General features: G+C 40.7%; 1 protein-coding gene across 2 annotated transcripts in view; it reads left to right on the forward strand.

The window, feature by feature from the left end:
- Positions 1-2,832: 2,832 nt before the first annotated feature.
- ankrd44 (ankyrin repeat domain 44) overlaps positions 2,833-20,518 on the forward strand; it is a 36,880-nt gene continuing 19,194 nt past the window's right edge. Inside the window, exons 1-8 of one of the 2 annotated variants that reach the window (XM_028022866.1) lie at positions 2,833-3,385; positions 11,866-11,949; positions 15,881-15,959; positions 16,472-16,542; positions 17,808-18,008; positions 18,355-18,442; positions 19,264-19,406; positions 20,238-20,450. In XM_028022866.1, the coding sequence (XP_027878667.1) occupies positions 3,359-3,385; positions 11,866-11,949; positions 15,881-15,959; positions 16,472-16,542; positions 17,808-18,008; positions 18,355-18,442; positions 19,264-19,406; positions 20,238-20,450 (906 nt within the window). In that variant the 5' untranslated portion in view covers positions 2,833-3,358. The remainder of the gene's footprint in view (positions 3,386-11,865; positions 11,950-15,880; positions 15,960-16,471; positions 16,543-17,807; positions 18,009-18,354; positions 18,443-19,263; positions 19,407-20,237; positions 20,451-20,518) is intronic. The other variant, XM_028022867.1, reaches the window with a different exon arrangement.

Raw genomic sequence — 20,518 nt, forward strand, 5'->3', positions numbered from 1 at the left:
TTTTTACAATTAAGACGAGTGCTAATGTTGGATCACTTGCAAAACAACATTCTCTGCATACCAGATGGAGAGGTTGGTATTCACAGGACAGCATACTAGTGAAGATAATTCAGTGAGAAATGACCCTGATCTAATTATATGCCAGAAAGAGCCTCACCATAAAACCTTGGGTCAAGAAATTACAACTATGCTTGTTGCTGAAATATGCCTAAAATCTTTGTCTAAATGGGTTTTAAGCAAAGGTTTTTACTCCCAGGAGCATTTCCAAACAGCTATGTTTGTCTTAAGGACAGAGAGTGAAACCTCAGCAGTGCCCAGGTGAAGAAAGAGAGCACAGTTTCTCCATATACAGTACATCTATGTATCCGTTGTTTTCAGCTTTACTGAAATCAGTCCTTGTGGCAACTGGTCGAAGACGGAAACTGACATTCTCTTCCCCAGCTCATTATAGGGAATCCCTAGGCGTTCCCAGGCCAGAAGGCAAATATAGCCTCTCCAATGTGGTTTGGGTCTGATCCCAGCAGGATGTGCCCTGAATACCTCCAAAGGAAGGTGCCTCTGAGGCATCCTGTTCATATTTCTAAATGACCTCAACTGACTCGTTTGACCGTGTAGAGCAGCAGCAGGTGATGAAGCTCCTCATCTTATCTCTAAGGCTGAAGGTGGCTGGACAGAGGCCACTCATACTGGTTGCTTGTTTCACTAATTTTGGGGCCATTAGTGAGGGTTTGAACAGACCACTCTTTGCTTGTTTTTGTTTGCTCTTTCTTCGTATCAGGCCCCAATGTCTCAGTTTTCCTCTCAATTCAACCATCTCTTGTGAACAAGACAGCAAGGTCCTACACTTGATGCAGAGCCTGACCCCAACCAGGAACAATCAATCTACTCCAGGGGTGCCCAAGTCCAGTCCTCGAGCACCACCACCTAACTTTTAGATGCATCCCTGCTCCAACACAACCAAGTCAAATGGCTTAAGCAGAGGCCTGGTAACTAGCCATTCATTTTATCTAGGTCTTAGAGAAGGAATGCATCAATACGCTATAAGTAGTTCTTGAGGACTGAACTCGGACACCCTTGACCTACCCTACTTACGGTTGAGAATCATGACTAGTGTTTCTCAATTGCGATTTGTGGGAACCACCACACTACATGTATTGGGTTTTCCCTCTTTTGCCACACACCCGACTTTAATATGTGGGTGATTAACAGGTTTCAGCAGCACTTTGTGGCTACAGAGGAGATCATCCAATCATTTGAATCAGGAGTTCTGGAACAGACACATTTAAAACATGCAGGGCAGTAGTCCCAGAGGACTGCAATTGAGGAATAATACACTAGATCTCAATTGGGTCCAGTCCTCGATAGATACCACCCTACAACATTTAGATTCATCCCTTCTCTAACACACCTGGATGAAATTAATGGCTTGCTACCAGACCTCTGCCAACCTAAATTACTGCTAGAGGCCTTAAGCCAGTTGACTTCAGTAAGTTGGAGCAGCAAAGTATCTATACTTCACTGCTCTTGAGGATGGTGGCTCTTGAGAACTCGACTTGGGCACCCCTGATCTAGACTTTGTCTCAACCCAGCTGCTTCACATGGTGGTTGTGGCTTGAAGATGTCAACAGAAGCACATCATCTGCAAAAAGCACAGATATGACTCCCAAGTTTCCAAAATCAGAGTTTCCTCTCCCCCACAGTTAATCTCGAGATCCTGTCCAGGAGCGCCACAGATGAGATCAGGGACGAGGAGCTTTTCTGGCAGAGCTCAACTTAAGAACAATTTTGTTCTCACAACTGCAGACCAGAACTACATCCACATGTCTCCAAACAAGACCCCCAGTTTATCACAGGGAACAAATTATTTAATTTATCACTACACCCAGAGAAAAAGCCACTCATCTGGCAGGATTTCTGGTGTTAAAAGATTTTAAACCTTAGCAGCAGTTTGAGAAAATTTTGTAGAATTAGAATCCGCAACTGGTTGCACATCTGGTTGGAATGTTTTTCTGGTACATCAGTCGCATGGTACTGATGTATGTTATTTATTTATTTTTTAAATTGTGAAGTACAAGTACAATGACTTCTTAGAAAAACTGGTTTTGACTAGCTCCAGAAACAGAAGAAAAGAAAACATTTCAGATATGGATCAGACTCTATCTGTATCAGAGGCCACGCCTCATAATCCACATCTCAACCAAACCAAACACTTCAGGAACATTGTTTCCTGAAACTATCAGTAGTATTTTTGGCAGCAAAGGCTTGGTAGGTCAAAAAGAAATCAAATGTTCACTGAATGACATCTGTGAATGAAATATGACACCACACCATACAGTCTAGTCCTCCTGTCACACTGTTCCAGTGTCTGCAGTAGATTCATCCATCTGTTTCCTTCCTTCATAACCTTTGGAATGCATCATGAAAACAGAGCTACGAGACGTCCCTTGCTAAAGGTTATCCCTAATGCTGCTGCTGTGCTGCAAACATGAGGACATACCTCCTGAAAGCAGATGGTTGCAATTTGAGTTTGGTAGAATATGAATAAAATTCAAAGTCTTTTAAGTTTGAGGTTTTTTGTAATCAGCTTTATATATTTTTTAGTAGTCTTATTTGTTTGTGTGGATTTCTTTGTAGTACATTGGGAGTTGCTTTTAGGTTAACTAGTGACCGCCTGACTAGACCTCTGAGATGTCTGCCTTGATGTTTCAATAAAAAAAACAAAAAAAACATTAAATCTACTCGAGTTGTTGTTTGCAGTTCAGCGTTTGGCCATTGGGTGGCGGCAACGAGGAGATGCTGCAGCTCTGGTGATGCTTAGCAAGCTTCGCCTCCACTCTTGCATCTGAAAGCAGGAGAGAAGCAAGGACTTCCTGTGTGATCTCGTTCAGCTGACTACAGCCTAGCTTCCTCTCCGGGAGCTTTCTGCTTCTGCAGACCGAGGACGAGGAAGGCTTGTGAGGGTTGCTGCAAAACTCCGAGAGCCGCCCGGGACCTCCGTGCACCAGAAGTAATAGAAGCAACCATAAATGCGGATCGTTCACAGCCGCGGGTCAAGCTTTTCCTGTTTCCCTGCCTCAAAGCGACTCCGCGCGCCTGCCTCGGCTCAGCAGCCCTGCCGCAGATAGCCTCGGTGGAGCGGGGCTGATGGCCGTGGAGCTCCTACCGGCCTTCACCATCGCCACAGTCACCCGTCTGAGTGCCCGGTAGAGAATTACGGTCTAAAACTTCGCCTTTCAGTCGGCTGTAGTGCCGCAGGAAGCTCGAGGGGGAAGTAGCGGCAGAACGAGGCGCAGCATCGCACCGTGCATGGTGCTGCGGTTTGGGGGCGAGTGGATGCGCAGACGGAGCTGACCCAGAGATGGCTGTTCTGAAACTGGCCGACCAGGTAGGACCCGCTAGCCGCTGTTAGCTTAGCGCGAGCCCCGCAGTTCAGCATCACTGATGCGCTGCCTCGTTAAAATGTGATTAATATATCAACTGGACTTTTTCTTTATCATTGCTCTCTAGAGCATTAGCTGTAAGATCTAAACCGGAAGCAGTACTTCTCACCCAAATATAGACTTCACAGTGCACCTTCATGACATCTGCACAAAAATGAGCAAAGATGTAATGATGTGTGTAAGTGTTTCCTAATAACAGAGCTCAGCGACTTCCTGCTTGTTTCCTTCCACCAGAAGCAGGTAGCAAAAGTACCGCGCCTGCAAGAACACATGACATGATTAACTCTAATGTTTTCTGTGTTTTGCTCCTCTGCAAAGATTTCCAGAAAAATGTGTTTTAAAAAAGGAGTCCCGACAGTAACAAAACAAGTCAATAGCCCGAATCCAGAAGCTCCAGACCAGTGCATGACTTTAAAAGTGAGAAGTTACTCTAATGAAATTAGAAACAATGTGATTTTCTAAGACTCAAACTTTTAACAAACTTTACAAGAATCATAATAAAAATACATAAAATAGGATAAAGAAAAAGCTAGCGAGTTAGCCTTAGCTAAATTTACGCGACTCATTTTCACACCTTTTGCTATTTGAAAAAGGAAAAAAAAAATTTTTACTCAATTTTTTTATTAGAACTATAGAAAACTAATTCATAATAGAAAAAAATAAATGCCCTCAATTTTTTATGTTAACTATCTACAAAGATAAAAACTATCTAAAAGCCACACCACTTTATTAACACAGCGCTGGTGTTTTGTGTAGTTGAGAATTGCAAATTTAGTTCTAAATAGGTCTATTTTTTTATGTTTGTGGGATTTTGGTAGAGTTTCAGTTCTGGCAATAACAAATCCTGTTGAATTAATTGAGTTATAGGACAAATATTAGTTGACCTTCTTTCAGTTCTGCTGTTTAAAGTATCAGACTACATTAAAAATGACAGTGTCTTTATCAGTTTTTAAAATTGTTTAAATCTAACATTAAAGTAACAAAAACACACAACAGGTTCCCCACAGTCATTATCAGTTTAACAATGCAACCCCAAAATGTTCAAGCTGTGCATAAAAAAAACCAACTAAGTACACCCTTGCTGTTTCCATAGGATTTAAGAAGGAAAGTGGCACCCAGGTGTTTCCAGTGAAATGTAGTTGAATAATTGATCATTAGGGAGTGGCAGCACCTTTTTAGAAAAGGCCAGTGTACCGCTTTGGAACACACAGGTTTGTATTAACAAACTCCTAAGGGGGAAAACATCAGCAATGAACTTATAAAAGCAATTGTTACCACCCATAAATCGAGGAAGTGTTATATTGGCATATCCAAAAGTATTTGAGGTTCATCATTCTTCAGAGAAACCAAAGGTCAGACCCTGCATTTCTCAGACAATTGCGAGAAACCCAGGAACTCCGGGACCTCTACAGGTTCCAGTTAGCATGTTAAGTGCTGAAATTAGTGACACTTCAATTAGACTGAACGAGGGGAAAGTGTCTTCTCTTGAAGCAGAAAGTTGCATCAGAAGTAATTATAGCACCACTAGAGCAAATTCCTTGTGGCAGATGAGAGCAGAACAGAGTCGTTTGGCCATGATGCACAGCAGCAAGTTTGGTGACAACCAAAGACACCATATAAGCACACAGTCTTCTATAGCAGCTGTCAAGTACGGTGGTGGGTGGTGATACTCTGGGCTTGTTGGACCTTGCTGTCCATAAGTCAACTTTTGTCTTAGATAGTATTCCACAGTCCAGTGTGAAGTTGCCTGACAACTAAGCTGAAACATCGACAGGACAACAATCACATCCCCAATGTAATCTAGGATGGTTGAAGAAGAGGTCCAGTCAAAGCCCTGACTGAGCTTAAGTTTCCTCCAAAACAAAATGAGATGCTGCTAAAATAAGACAGAAGACAATTTAAATTCTAACTACTGAGTGGAGTTATACAAACTATTGAATCATGGGGTGTACTTATTATTTTTCATTGTTCCATTTTAGCTTTGTTTTTGTTTGACATTCGATAGCAATGGAGACCATGGTATGCTTTTTTTTTTTTAGATTAAAATGATTTTACAACCTGAAAAAGAACAAATTGATGTATTATGTCTTGATAGATAAAATCCTGGAAGATAAAGAGGGCATACATTTTTTTTTACCATGCCTGTATAGTTGATTATGAACAGTTGTCTTATATTTGAATGAAGGGATTGCAACCAGATCATAGATGATGTCCAAAACTTGCTTAAATGTTTGTTTATTCAGTGTAATAACTTTTTTAAGTTGGTGTCAAATATTTAATGACTTCACCCGACATATTAATCTGAAATTGACTTGATTGTTTTTGTAATACATTATTCCTGAATAATGAAGCACTTTTTATTTTAATCAGAGGATCTATTTTCATTGTAGTGGTGCATTCTTACACTGACTCTGTCTGAATGACCTCGCTGTCCAGAGTTAGTCATTAAAAATGATAAAAATGCTGCTGCAGTGCAGATCAGTACTGCTGACCTGTTAGATATCCCACGTAGAGAACTCATGAGCAGCCGAAAGATAAAATGTTTCTCCCAAGGAGACATGCTTTCTCCTCTCAAGCTTTCATTGTATCACAATTATACTCATCTGCAGAATTTGATCAATTTCAGGCTACTTTGGAGTTTTGTCCTTCATTCTGACAATCTAGATGACCTGGATCGTTACAAAATCATTGACAGAGTTTTGTGTGGGAAGGGTTTGGAAAGCCGTTTTTAAGGCTGCATGACTACGGAACCATAATGATAACCATTATCCACAAATGGAGGAAACATGGAACTCCAAGAGTGTGTGACTCATCCAGGGGGTCACATTTCAAGCTGTAGCCTCAGAAAAGGTTGGAGTTCAAGACTAAGAAGTTACCCCATCTGTGTGAGAGTTCCAAGATTAAAACCACTGCTGACCCAGCGGAACAGGACGTCCCAAAAAAAAAAGCATCCTGACGATTGCCAAGGCTTCTGTGAAAATATTTAAGGGTTAGATGATGAAAAAGTTTTACTTTTCAGAAGTAGTGTGTCCCGTTGCAGCTGCTGTGGAGCTAACAGAGTGTTTTAGAATAAAACCCACCATTTTGGTAGTGTGATGGTCTGGACCTGAACGACCTGGCATCATTGATGCAGAAAACACTGAAGAACAACGCCATCAGGTTCTGACGTGGTCTAGTTGAAGTCTGGACTTGAATCTGATTGATTCTCGGATGTGATCTAAAACAGGCTGTTAAGGTATTCAGAAACTTATGATGCGGCTCAACTATTCTGCAAAAAAGATTGGGACAAAATTCCTCCACAAGAAGGGAAAAAGACTCAGTGGCAGTTGTTGAGAGTCGTTACTAGGGATGCACCGATCCACTTTTTTCACTTCCGATGTGGATACCGATATCAAAGGTCTGGTGTCAGACAAATGAATTAATACTTTTCTCCAGCACTGTAGATTCACACAGAAACAGAAACGGGAACGTCCTCAGTGGCGAAGGTCGTGCAACGTCTCGGTGATCTCCATCACTTAGCACGGAAATGTTCATCAAACTGAATAAAACATTTGTTCCTCCCTGTTCACTTTTCTCTCTGGTAGTTCTGACGGAGAAAGCTGACATTGTTAGACGATGCAGTCGTTGTCTCTGTGGTTTGACGCCGTGGCTTTAATGTGGGCTCATGGTGCTGAACACAGAAAGCCATCCTACAGGTCTCTGAACCTGTTTGGGAGCCTCTGCAGAGTGGCGTTTGCAGCTGCTCTATGGTGGGTTAGGGTTAGGGTAGAAACTCTGATTTGGCGCTCATATCAGATGTGTCGTCAAGGAAGGAAGAGCTGCTTTTTTCTCTTTTTTTCAGTTTGTTTGTGTGTGTGTGTAGCCCAGAACTGTAGGACTTCCTGTTATTTTCAGACAACAAGCTGATGATGACTGATAACTGGATGCCTACACTCAGCACTCAGCTAAAGCCCGCAGGCTTGGTGTACTTGTGTACTTTTCTTCATCTTCTTTTTACTCTCTGTGCCCTCCAGAACAGAACTCTCCTCCATGCTGAATAAAACAAAAATTCTGGATGTTCTGACTAGGGCTGCGCGATATACCGGTGCCAACATCGGTTTCGGCCTATACTAGTCTTTTTTTTTTATTTTTTAACATACCCGATAAATAAAACTTGCCCAAATATTAGCAACCGATATTTATTTCCATATTCCACCCTAAAATCTCGGTAAAATAAAATATGATTTCACTCGAAGTAATAATTATGATAATAATTATGATAAAACATGAAAAAAAAACATCCATTTTCAAAATGTCCAAAATGTTGTATATTTTGCACACGTTGATAAATGTGTATAATGTCGGTAAATATCCGTTATCGTCCAAAACAGCAATGTTAATATTGGATGTCAATATCGGCCCAAATTTTCATATCGGTGCATCCGTAGTTCTGACTCAGGTGGGAGTTTAGATGTGCTTATTTATTTATATGGTAACTTTGTTTTCCTTCATAACACCTTTGGTTTTTCCCATTTTAAACCTGTCAAAGGTTTACAGGTTCAAAATGATTAGCGTTGTACGATATGTCATGATCAGGCTACTTGTAATCATTTGATGGAGAAATTTGATAGTAAAAGATAAAGGGTTGCACCGATTGCAGTTTTCTGGCCGATCACCGGTCTCTCAAAAAGAATAAAATCTGGGCCGATTTATCGGTGCGCCCTCTAATGGTCTGGAGGAATCTGCAGAAAAAACAATCTTTCCTGTCAGATAAAATAAGCAAATTCTCCTTCCTAAATGCTTCTCAAAATACCCATTGCAACTGATTGGTTAATCAATAGCAGCATCGGTGTTTTCCCTTTTCAGTCATAAAGCGTTGTCTGTTTCCAGCCTTTCGATGTGCTGAGTCATTGGTATTTGGCATAATTTGCAGCTAAGTAAAGCAGAATGTTCTTTAGCGTGTGGATTATTTGATGAAAACAGGACATTTCAGCTAATCTGACCGACTCAGTTTGAACTTCTGTGTTGTCCTTTTCTAGTTCAGCCTGTTTTAAATAAGAACTGCCAGGAATGAACAGCTGCATGTTGGAGAAGAATTTCTTATTGTTTTGCTTTCTAATGGGATCTGGGTCACATTGAGCCGTCCTTACGGGATAATGGCAAATATGTGTGTGTGTGTGTGAGAGAGAGAGGTTGTGGCAGGGTATATATGTGAAAGTTTCCGCTGCAACAATGACTTGTTATATTCGGGACGGCCTGCAGGGAAGATGAACCAGACTCCTGATGTCACTTCCTGTCAGGCCTCCGCTCTCCCTGTCTCTGCTCCATTCTGCTCCTCTCCTTGCTTTAGGTGTCAGGCTGGTTGCAGGACAATCTGGGAGCAGTGCAGTAGACAACGCTGTCACCCACCACACCACGTTATTTGAATGCATGCAGAGACGAGAGGGGAGAAACCCAAAGCTGTTTGTGTTTGCCAAATGTCGACAGCTTTCCCCTCAGCTGTGACATTTGAACTGCATTCCGCTCTCTGCGGAGGAGATAGCAACAGGAACTGGATGTGAATTAGGCTAGTTTGTTTTTATTCGGACTTATGGCTCTGAATTTTTTTTTTTCCATACAAAACCTATTTTACACTCACACCTAAGGACAATTTAGAGATACGCATACACAGAGAGAAAACATGCAGAAACACCCTGAATTGAACCTCCTTTCTGCAAGGCAACAGAGCTACCAACTGTGCCACTGTGCAGCCCTTTTTATTTTCCGAAATAAAATTTATAAAAGACAGAAAATAGCTTCAAAAAGTGTCTTTTATTTCAAACATCCCTTCTGTTAGCTGTATTAGAACTTTTGTTTAATTATAAGACTGTAGTCCTAATATTTAAAGAACATATTTCAATTACGAGAAAAAGTCATTTTAATGAGAAAAAGGCTTAAATAATACTTTTTAAAAATATTTTTTGTGTTGGAGCTCTCTTAAAATTACTACTTCATTCTTAAAATATCCTGACTTTATTCTGGTGATATTAAGACATTGCTCTCTTTTTATTACGATTTCATTCTCTTATGACTTTATTCTCATAAAAAAAAAAGACATAAATAAAATCAAAGCCTGGCCCTGGTGTTCAGCGATAGAGTTGACCTGAATTCAAAGTCCAAATGAAAAGAAGCTGTAAGAGATGCTTGTCAAACAGGACGGCCGCCGTCGGCGCGCTGACATCACTCTGAACTGTGGAAACCCCAGGAGGGAAACGGTGAGACAAAAAAAAAATCCATATTTTCCAAAAATGTAAACTTCAAAAATCAAACATTTGATTAATTGATAAAATCGATTTATCCCCCATCATTAAGTGCAGAGCATAATCAGGATTATATGAAAATGAATTAAGACATTTTATGTTTTCCTGATAAACACGTTAGTTACATGGTAAATACGATACCAGGCCTACAGGGAAGCACGAGGGTGGCAGCATCATGCTGTGAGTCGGTGTGTACAGACAGAAGAATGTAGAGATAAACTCAGGAGGACAGGCGTTGAAATGAAACCTGCTTTCAAAGTGGAGAGACCTGGAAATGGGACACACCTCTGGCTCTGCTGGACTGACCAAAAACAGAGAAAGAAACGGACAAGACAACTCTGGAGAGGCTCTAGAACATTCCTCTGTCTGTATCTGGAATAGTTGAGCTGAATTCCAAAAACACCTGGAGATGTTTAGAGACCCTGACCGGCTCTCACAGACATTTCCTTTCGTTGTGACCAATCTGCAGGAAGAATGAAATAAACTGGATGCTTCTGTTCACTGCTTCTTTTTTGCATACTTATTACTGCCAAAACATTTCATACATGTTGAAGCCAGGATTTTAACATGTTTATAGATTTTTTTTTTTTTTTTTAAGAAATAAAATCTAAAGACGAAGCAAATTCTTTGAATTCCTAGCTGTGGTAACTGATGCGACCTGATCTCTGGTTTGCTTTAAAGCTGCCGCCTTACGGTCAGGCTCCGGTATGTCCATCAGCAGCGTGATGATCTCACCACGCCGCAGTCACTTTCAGGGGGACAAAACGGGTCCGATGAGGAAGTACCGCTGGCTGTTTGAAGCAGAAGTGAAACGCTGCTCTGCGATCGGTTCCTCTCTGGTGTTTCTGAGAAGGAGAGACTGTGCAACAGGAAGTGAGGGAGCTGGTGGCAGAAATACAACAGGAAGTAAAGTGAGCCTGAGCTCAGCTTTTAATTGTTTAACAGAGTAGGTTTAATCCCTTTCTGTAGTTTTTTTTTTTTTTTTTGGAGCGGGTCAAGATTAAAAATATGTCTATATTAGTAGTTTGTCTTGCATACATACTGTAGATGTGATGAACTCATAATTGCAATAAAACTCCACATGGTTTTCAACTGTTCTGCGCATTTTTCTTACTTCATACTTGCAATTTTAAACGTGTCAATGAAAATGCATGCTGCAAGCTGTCATTTGAAATGCTTGACAAAACACAAGAATTTAAAATGTGTTTTGTCAAGAATTTCAAATGTCTGTGAAGACGGTGGAAAACGTTAGTTTCTACTGACGTGGTACTTTTTAAAAAGTGTCAACCACTGAGCTAGCATATTACACAAAAATGTTTAAATGCTTCACCATGTCAGTTCTTTGGCAGTGTTAAGGCTAACAGTACCCTGACCACAGTGTTATGTTTTTGTTTTTTTCTCCTATATAGAGTAACCTCAACATGTCTCACCTTACTGTGGCCATGAACACCATAGGGAAGGTGTTGTTGAAAACGACTCGTCTTGAAAACTAAATAGTCTTGTATATAATCTGAAGAGCTGTGATTGACTTATTTAAGGCTAACTAATTTTTTGTCTGAGTTTTTAAGAAATCTTAAGGCCTTATTTATAGTTACATGAATTTAAGACTTTGTTTGAGAAAACAGCAGGCTGAAAACGTTGAAAAAGTCTGTTACAAACTGAGCTGCTTTGCCGCAATGCTTTGACATTCCTAACAACACAGTTAGCCTGCTGCTATCCTTTTGTCTCTAATGTTCCTCAGTCTCATAAGGAGTGCCGAGGGCCTGCATTTACCTCATGTCTGTCTGTGATGTTGAAAAGAAAAATAAGGGCCTTGTAGATGTGACCTCCATGCCACGCCTTTCACAGAGACCGTTTCTCTACACAAGCATTTTATTTTTCTGATCTGTGTTTGGAATGTGTTTTCCACTGTGGTTTGTCTGGGAGAAGATGGGGAAAGGGAATGGGAATATTTTTCCTAAACCGAGTAACTTCCAGTTGTGCACGGTGACGCTTTGCAACACTGGAGGAATGAATTCCTGTTGTAATGTTCAGGAAATATTCCAATGCGCTCTCATCATGTCGCCTCACTTTGACAAAGTGCTTAAGAGAAATGTTTGTGTTTCTTTTTTTCTTTCTTTTCCTCTCTCTCCCCCGCTCCTTTCCAGCCTCCTCTTATCCAGGCGATCTTCAGCGGAGACCCTGAAGAGATCCGAATGCTGATATACAAATCTGAAGACATCAATGCCTTGGTGAGGACACACAGTGACGCTGACACAGGGGTTCACAGGAAGCTGCAAACGCCAGGCTTTTGTGGCATTAAAAAGTGAAACCATAATAAATAATTTCAACATTTTGCGGAAAAGAGAGAAAAGAAAAATAGTAGAAAGCTGAAATAATCTGGTAGCAGGAGCCTTCAATTAATAATCTGTTAAACTGACTCAACGGTAGGTTTTCTTCTGTACCTAACTAATTTTTTTCTGATATTTGCATTCATTAGCTAAAGACTAAAAACTTGTCAGTGTTGCTTATGTTTGGTTACTGAAACGTCATGCTAACAATGAAACAATGGTAGTGGCAGCATCATGGTGAGGTTACGTCAGTTGGAAGTTGTTGTATATAACTGGATGAAGTTATGACCCTTTGCACATAAATGCCAGTCAATGTTGACCAAAAAAAAATGGAGATGAGGAGCAAATGCATTGTTGAGGATCAAGCATGAATCCAAATCAACAGCATAATTGCTTCATAGGGTGAAAATTACAGCCTAGTCAAAGTCCTGAACAACAACTGACAAAAAATCTGTAGGCTAAGCGTTGAACCAATTGCAGTTTTCTGGGCGGTCTGTAAAAAGACTGACCTGCTGATACCAATTCTTTAAAAATTATTTTTGGTCTGTAAAGTCACAAAATATAGCGACAAAGTGCGAAGGTTGTTAACAGTTGATTTGTCCTCAATCTACTAGATTTGGAGCACATTTGTAAGCTTGAATTATCAGATATCAACTATTAAGTCAAGATGTACAACTTTGATATCTGTACCAAAAATGACTGAAGTGTTAGATACAAACTTATGCGACTGGGATATTGCAGCATTTAAATTTTGAATGTTTTTCTACAGGTTGAAGGGGCAGAATTATGTGCATTTCCAGGCACATAATGCCATTTTAGCGCACAACTAAGTAATGTTAACCTCAGTTTTTGCAAAAATGCTGTACACATCAAAAATAGCTTTAAAGAAAATTTTACTTTGTAATTTAGCACCTTGTAATTGGGCCTCTGTCTCTTTAAGAAACTTGATTTTTCTGACACTCTGCTTTCAGGAAGTCAGCACAACATAGCACCTCTTTTAACAATTTAGGAGACATTGCTAATTGTTGCTGGCTAGTCTCGAGGAGCTGAGTGGGGCAGGTGTGCTCTGTTGGGCGGTAGTTCGTCCTTGATGGCGGAGCTAAGTTCACCCAGGTGTTTTGGACAGCTGAATGGTTGCCACAGGAGAATAACATTACAACATGAGATAAAGCTAAAAAAAGTTGATTTTACGTAACACTGTCTCTTTAAATCAAGTCAAATTTATTTGTATGGCAAATTTCAGCAACAAGGCAACAAAGTTCTTTGTATCACAAAAACAGGCAGTGAACGTTACATTTTGTCAAATCATCAAAATCATCAATCAGAATCAAACCTGTTCCATTTACTGCTCATGAAAAGCAGCTGTAAACAGGTGGGTGTTTAGCCTTGGTTTAAAGGAGCTCAGTGTTTCAGCTGCTTTGCAATTTACAAGGTTCTAAGTCACAATAAGGTCAAATACATTTTGAAATGCTCTCACTGTTTCACATCACAAACTACTGACATCTGACCAGGGCTGGGTTCTCTTCCACTTGCTCAAACTGTGCATAAAGGACTTTCTACGAGGTTTGCTTAAAAAAAACCAAACAAACAAAAAAAATACATTTTAAATATGTTAGAAAGAAAACACATCAGGTTAAAAGTATCTTCATGTAGCTGCTCTCAGGAGCTCCAGTTCAGAGTCAGCTTTCAAGGAGATAATCCATCGTCTCCTCGGTCCGCCCCCCCACTTCCTGAGTCAGGAGGTCAGGGGTCAGCGAGGCCACAGTTCAGAGCGTGTGTTTATTTACATATGCTCTAATTTGGCTATAGACAGACAACACGTGCAGCCGAGCTGCAGCGGATGTGGGTTGGACTTGGGCCGGCTGTCCAACAGGACGTCCGTCAGCTGAAACTCCCGATCCGTCAGGCCGCCATGTGTAAAGGCAGCTTGTTCTCGTGGGACCAGAGGCTTTTTTTTTTGTTCCATTTAACACCGTGCTCCATGTAAACTGCTGAAATGGTGTCATAGCAACCGATTTGTTTAGAGCTGGAGGACGAGCAGCATGGTTTAGTAACCCGGCGGTAACCCTGTCGTGTTTACAGGGACACTTTACTCCTGTTTCCTTCTCATGTAGAGATGATTTATGAACCCTGACTTCACGTTTTATCACACTGCATTAGAACAGGAGTTGATATAAAAAACCCCAAAACAAAGCAGAGTTCCTGTGAGTGGAAGGATCTTTCATCAGACCCAGTGATTAGTGTTTCGGTTGGTCTGTCAGAGTAGCTCCAGTACTAAAACATGGTTCAGGCTTGACTTTTAAGAGTTTTTTCTTTTAATTAATAGGTTGATTTTTTTCAAACATCCACCTCTGAACTGCGACTTAATGTCACTTGGAATGTCTTTCAATCAGGGGCGTGTCTGGTTTTTTTTACTTACGGAGGCCAGGCAGGGGGACAAACTGTTGAAGGGCGGCACATTAAAACTGCAATAAATGAACTGCAGTCTTAGATTCCAGTGAACGGCAGGCCAAAACTTCAGTAAAACTATTTATGTACCCAAAATAAAACGCATGAATCTGTATAGGATGTGAAAACTGTGTAGTAGATTTGTTTGTTACAATGACTATTTTTTCTAGTCACACAATTAGCCTGTTTATATTAGCATAGATAACTGTATCGTATCCACCTCTATTTTTAGTGCCTTTAAGCTAATGCTATTCAATGTATTGAACCCTACAAATGACAAAGAACTGTTTAATTAGTCCCTTTTCTCCTTTATGAAGTTTTTGATGCAGTATTTGAGGCTGCTTTTTCTTAATATTTTTAAACATCATGTATATCAGTCTGCTAATGGGACTATAGATGGAAACTAGCCCTTTGGCTATAATCTCATGCATTTATATGTAAATGTTAATTGATATGTAATGTAATATCCCATTTTCAAAAAGGAAACGTGAAACAGTCAACAGCAACAGGAGATAATGTGTTTTTTCTGTGCTAACCTGTAGCACCGATCAGGCTTTTCCCGACCGACGCCTACTTCTAGTTACCTCTGGGTCTGTTACTCTGACTCTGATGATAAATTACAACCTTTTTACATTCTAAGTGAATAATTAATTACTTAAAAATCATTCAGGGGTATTTTCTGGATTTTTAGTTTGGAGTCAGACTGTTGAACAGTACCTATCACAAAAATGAAAGACTTCTCCATGCTTTGCAAGTGGGAAAACCTGCTAAATCAGCAGTGTATTAAATACTTGTTTACCCGCTGCAATGTACATAAAATCTGTCCATATCAGTTATCGACCATAATGTAAATATTGATATCGGCCCAAGTTTTCAAATTGGTGCAACTAAAAAAAAAACTCCACCAAAAAACAGAGGTGTAATATTTCTTAGCACACAGCAGAATGAGAGGCTGCTAAAGTGTTCTGGCTAGAACAGGTCAGCTGTGCTATTTTTGGTGAATATAGTGATGATGATATTGATTGTGGTTAACCCACATTTTTACCTTCATCACAACGTCCCAACATCCTGGCCTTTAAAAGTACACATCAAATGTTTGCATGAGGGGCTGTGAAGGTTTATCCAACAGGCTAGAAGTATGACTGACATGCACAACTTCCATGCATGGTACTTGGAACATAATATTCTACCAAACCTGACTGCGGTTTGTACAGCTCTGGGCTGGTTATGTGATTAGAAGTGGATTGTTTTCTGTCCAGAGTCCAGCATCATGATTCTGTTGGTCCAGAGGTTAATCCCTCTGAGGTTTCTCCTGAGCTGAAGGTCGGGGTGCTTGTTTTTCTGGAGCCTGCTGCATCTTGACTTGTTGCGGGTTTTCCTGCAGGATCCAGATAAACGCACCCCGCTGCATGCGGCAGCATTCCTGGGAGATGCAGAGATCATCGAGCTCCTCATCCTCTCCGGTAAGAAATCCACTCTGATCTTCATCCTTCACATTTTTCATCTACTGTTATATGTTGCAAGGGCCTTTTTTCACTTACGATATGAACCTGAAGTTAAAATACTTAAAGAAAACTATTATTAATAAATGATCTCAGAAGCATAAATCCTCCAACAGTTTCTCTGCAAGCTGTATTTTGTGATGTTCTTCACTAAAGAACTTGTATAACAGGTTAGCTTCAGATGTTTACTTTAAATTGCAAATATTTTCACAATTTCCATATCTGGTGACAGAATTTCTGTGGAAAGTGTTGCCCCTTATTTTTTTTCTTTCTGAAAATTAGCTGTAGCTTTAATCTAAAATGTGAGACAACATGAAAAAGAAACACAAGGTTGTCTTACTTTAGCTTGCTGGTGTGTGTGCTTTCATGGCTGGTGTAGTTTTTGCAGTGTGTTCTTCCATCTGACAGCCATATTGATGTGTGAAGGTGCAGATCAGCAGCACCGTGTTCACATGAATGTTTCCATGCTGCAGGGGCCAGAGTCAATGCCAAAGATAACATGTGGCTTACCCCTCTGCATCGCGCCGTGGCATCCCGCAGTGAGGTGAGTGTACACGCACACACACACGCATACACACAGGCACACTCAAGTGGAACCACGAGTTTACATACATCAAGTAAAAAGATTTACACAACTTCTTTTCTCACAGTCTGAAAAGAATTCAGACCAAACTTCCCTTAAACAAACACAGTTTGGTCTGATTTCACTTCAGACAGTAGCTGCGCTTCCCTTATAAACGTTCACACGACTTTGTTATTGGCTGTATTTCCATTGACTATATAATTGCACAATTTGACATTTTGAAAATAAATTTGCTTAATGGAACACTGCAATTAGGGAAAAAAAATGTTTTTTTTATAAAACGTTTTGCCGCTGGGATGAGGTGGTTTTTCTTGCCATATCAAAATTGTTTTATTTCGCAAAAATGCAATGGAACCACTTTTTTTTGCACATGATCATCAACTGGTGCAAACCACGAAGAAGACGACGACAGGAAGTAGTTGGAGGATGAAGGCGTGGCTTGTTTTTTAATGACTTGTAGCATGATCACCCATATTCACATATAAATTTAATTGTGTTTCTTATTTAATGTAAATAAAATTGTGGAATTGTGTCTTTTCGACATTAGCGGAATATAGCGCATGTTTGTAATGGAAACAGCTAATATTCCGCTAATGTCGAAAAAACACAATTTCACTGTCATCAAGTTGTTAAAAACATCATCCTCCTTCCACTTCCTCTCATCTTCTTTGTGGTTTGCACCAGTGTATTCATTTCAGTTTTATGAAATGTACACAATTTTTTTAAACATTTCAAAAACCCCAATTTAATATCCAATATTTTAATTGTAATTAAATTAAAACTTTTTTTGAACAAATGAACTTAGTTTGACAAAAAAACACCTCATCCTACCACCTAAACTCTTTATAGAAAAACGAGAGTTTCTTTTCAATTGCCGTGTTTCCATTAAGCCAATTTATATTACAAATGTCAAATTGCACAATTAGATGGTCAATGGAAATGCAGCTAGTAACAGTCTTTTACTGCTGCTACTTGGTCTGACCGAAAATTGAACTTTTTCACAATGTGGTAGAAAGAGAGAGACACAAGAAGAAAAAAAAAGATTTATTGGTTATTGCATCAGGCCTAGTGACACGTTTTGTGGGACATTTTTGTCTCATCATGCTGCCATTTAACAAGTCTTAATAAATAAACGCATTCCTTTAACTTCATCGTCTCTCTTGTTTTTCATAGTGACTTTGGTTAAAGACGTCCTCCGGTCTGTTTTGTCTTGCCTCCCCCTCCAGGACGCCGTGCGGGTTCTGATCCGACACTCTGCAGACGTGAACGCGCGGGACAAGAACTGGCAGACGCCGCTGCACGTCGCCGCCGCCAACAACGCTCTGAGGTGTGCCGAGGTCATCATCCCACTGCTGAGCAGCGTGAACGTGTCGGACCGCGGCGGGCGGACCGCGCTGCACCACGCCGCCCTCAACGGCCACACAGAGGTACTGCAGGCAGAGTCCAGACTAAATCAGCTTTTTCCAGTGCAGTTTTCCTGAAGAGGGAGGCTGTGATGTAAGCGGCCCTCCATTGCTATTCTGGTTGGATGAATAGAGGAAACAGGTGGGCGAGTGGAGCTGTATCAGTGGGATTTTGAAGTGGGCGGTGCCTTTTCATTTCTGACGGAATCATTCAGAAATGTGCTGGAGCTAAAATTAATCTGCTGTTTTCACCACCAACAACAAGTCCTCCACAGTTTTCAAGCAACAAGTGAGCCAGGAGACGAGCTGTGTTTATGTGTTCATCATGTTGTACCAACCAATCTCTCTTCCTCTGCTTGCTTTCCCTCAGATGGTGAACCTTCTGCTTGCTAAAGGAGCGAACATCAACGCCTTTGACAAGAAGGACGGCCGAGCACTGCATTGGGCCGCTTTCATGGGTGAGACCAACTCACCTCTTTCTTATAGAACTAAATGTCACATTTATTCCTGTCCAAGATGTGTAAAAAGCTTAATATTGCTGGGGTTTTTTAATGCAAGCCTAAAAATGTTTGTTTTTAGTATTTTATAGTCTTTCCTCCTTTTTCTTCCCATTATTCCCCTCCTATGTTCTTAACACTATATTCCTTCTTAGACACAAATCCAAAATCGGAAATAGAAATATGAAACAATTTAATTAGGTTAAACTGAGCTATACATTTTAAAGACTTCAATCTATTATTTCAAAATGGGAAAACAGGAATTATTATTGGGAGATTATACCATTTCAATTTTTGGGAGATTATAGTACTGCAATAAAAACTAAGATTTCACACATTACAAGGGGTGCCAGTAAATAATAAAAACCTTATTTTTAATCTGAAGCTGGTTATTTTTCAGCATAGAGTCACTTTGTGCGTTTAGGTGTTAGAGTAGAGTAGAGACGTTAATGTCTGATGTTGTTATCCTTATAATAAGGTCTTTTCTTCTCTCTCCATGTTCTGCTTTCAAGTCAGTTTTCAGTCAAGTGTCCTGGTCTTTTTTTTTTTGTGCTGATAATCAGAAAAATGACCACAATCACGTGCTTCCATTTTAGTTCTCAGCGTGGCAGGCTGTGTCTGCTAACTAAAGCGAAGGCTGGAGGTACTGGACCTCTCAACTAAAACAGAGCATGAATGTTGAATCATTCAGAAAGTTCCAGGATCTGACTCCTGTTTAAAAAAAGGTTCATGCCCAGAGTTATTCAGGTGCGACTTGGTTTGTGTGCTGCTGCCCCCTGCAGGTCATTTGGAAGTAGTGCGTCAGCTGGTGAGTCAGGGTGCAGAGATCAGCTGTAAGGACAAGCGGGGGTACACGCCTCTTCACGCTGCAGCGTCCAGCGGACAGCTGCCTGTGGTCAAACATCTGCTCAACCTGGCGGTAGAGGTAAGAACAGATCGTCAGAGCAGGTTGACTGGTTTCTTACAGATAAAGCCTTTCCAATCTGTGTTTCAGTTCATATTTACAGGATTCCACCCATTTACAATAAACAAGAAACCTCTTTTAAACCCAAAGCTTCGGATATTTACAAGCTCCACCTCTGATGTAAACTGAATATAAACGTCTACAATAAATCTTCAAGTCAAGCTTGTGTTGTATTTGGTAACCATTGACCAAGAGACACAAATCTGGCAGCTCCATTTTTTTAAAGGGGTATTATCATGCACAGTTGACTTATTTTAGCTTTACATCCTGTTATGTTATTCCCTCAACTAAAACATATCTGAAGTGTTAGTTTGATTCTTTCATTGATGTCTGAGAAATCCTTTATTCTCCATGGTAACCATTCAGCTGTGCAAAAGGCCTGGGTGGACCTAGCTCCGCCTTTGAGGACAAGGCTCCTCCTCTGAGCTGCACTTTTCAAGCTTCTGAGCTTCCAACTCACAGAGCAGCCCTTCTCTTGACTTCCCCACTCAGCTCCTTCAGACTAGCCAGCATAATACAAACACCTACAGGCGTTTGTATTATGCTGGCTGGCTAGTATTATGTGTTATCCGATCATTTCCTTATCCCATAATACAAGCTACTTCTCAGTAAAAACATTGTGATTGTGAGGGTTTCCTAAACATAGAGTTTCAGAAAAAGCAGGAGTTTCTTAAAGAGAGAGGCGTTGAATTACGAAGTAAAATTTCTTTCAAGTTAGCAGGTCGCTGTAAGTCAGCAGTTCTGTCTCGCATCCCTGCCATTACGGTCACGTTTCCTCCTGTGTGCCAACAGATTGACGAGGCCAACGCCTTCGGCAACACGGCGCTCCACGTCGCCTGTTTCAACGGCCAGGACGCCGTCGTCAGTGAGCTGATCGACTACGGCGCCAACGTCAGCCAGCCCAACAACAAAGGCTTCACCCCGCTGCACTTCGCTGCTGCCTCCACACACGGAGCACTCTGTCTGGAGTTCCTGGTCAACAACGGGGCTGATGTTAACGTGCAGGTAAAACCAGGCTGGTAGTGATGGACGACAGACTGCTCTGTTGAAGTAAAAGTTCTGTTCTGTTAAAA

The sequence above is a fragment of the Xiphophorus couchianus genome, chromosome 7 (assembly GCF_001444195.1).
Source record: "Xiphophorus couchianus chromosome 7, X_couchianus-1.0, whole genome shotgun sequence".
Taxonomy (NCBI): domain Eukaryota; kingdom Metazoa; phylum Chordata; class Actinopteri; order Cyprinodontiformes; family Poeciliidae; genus Xiphophorus; species Xiphophorus couchianus.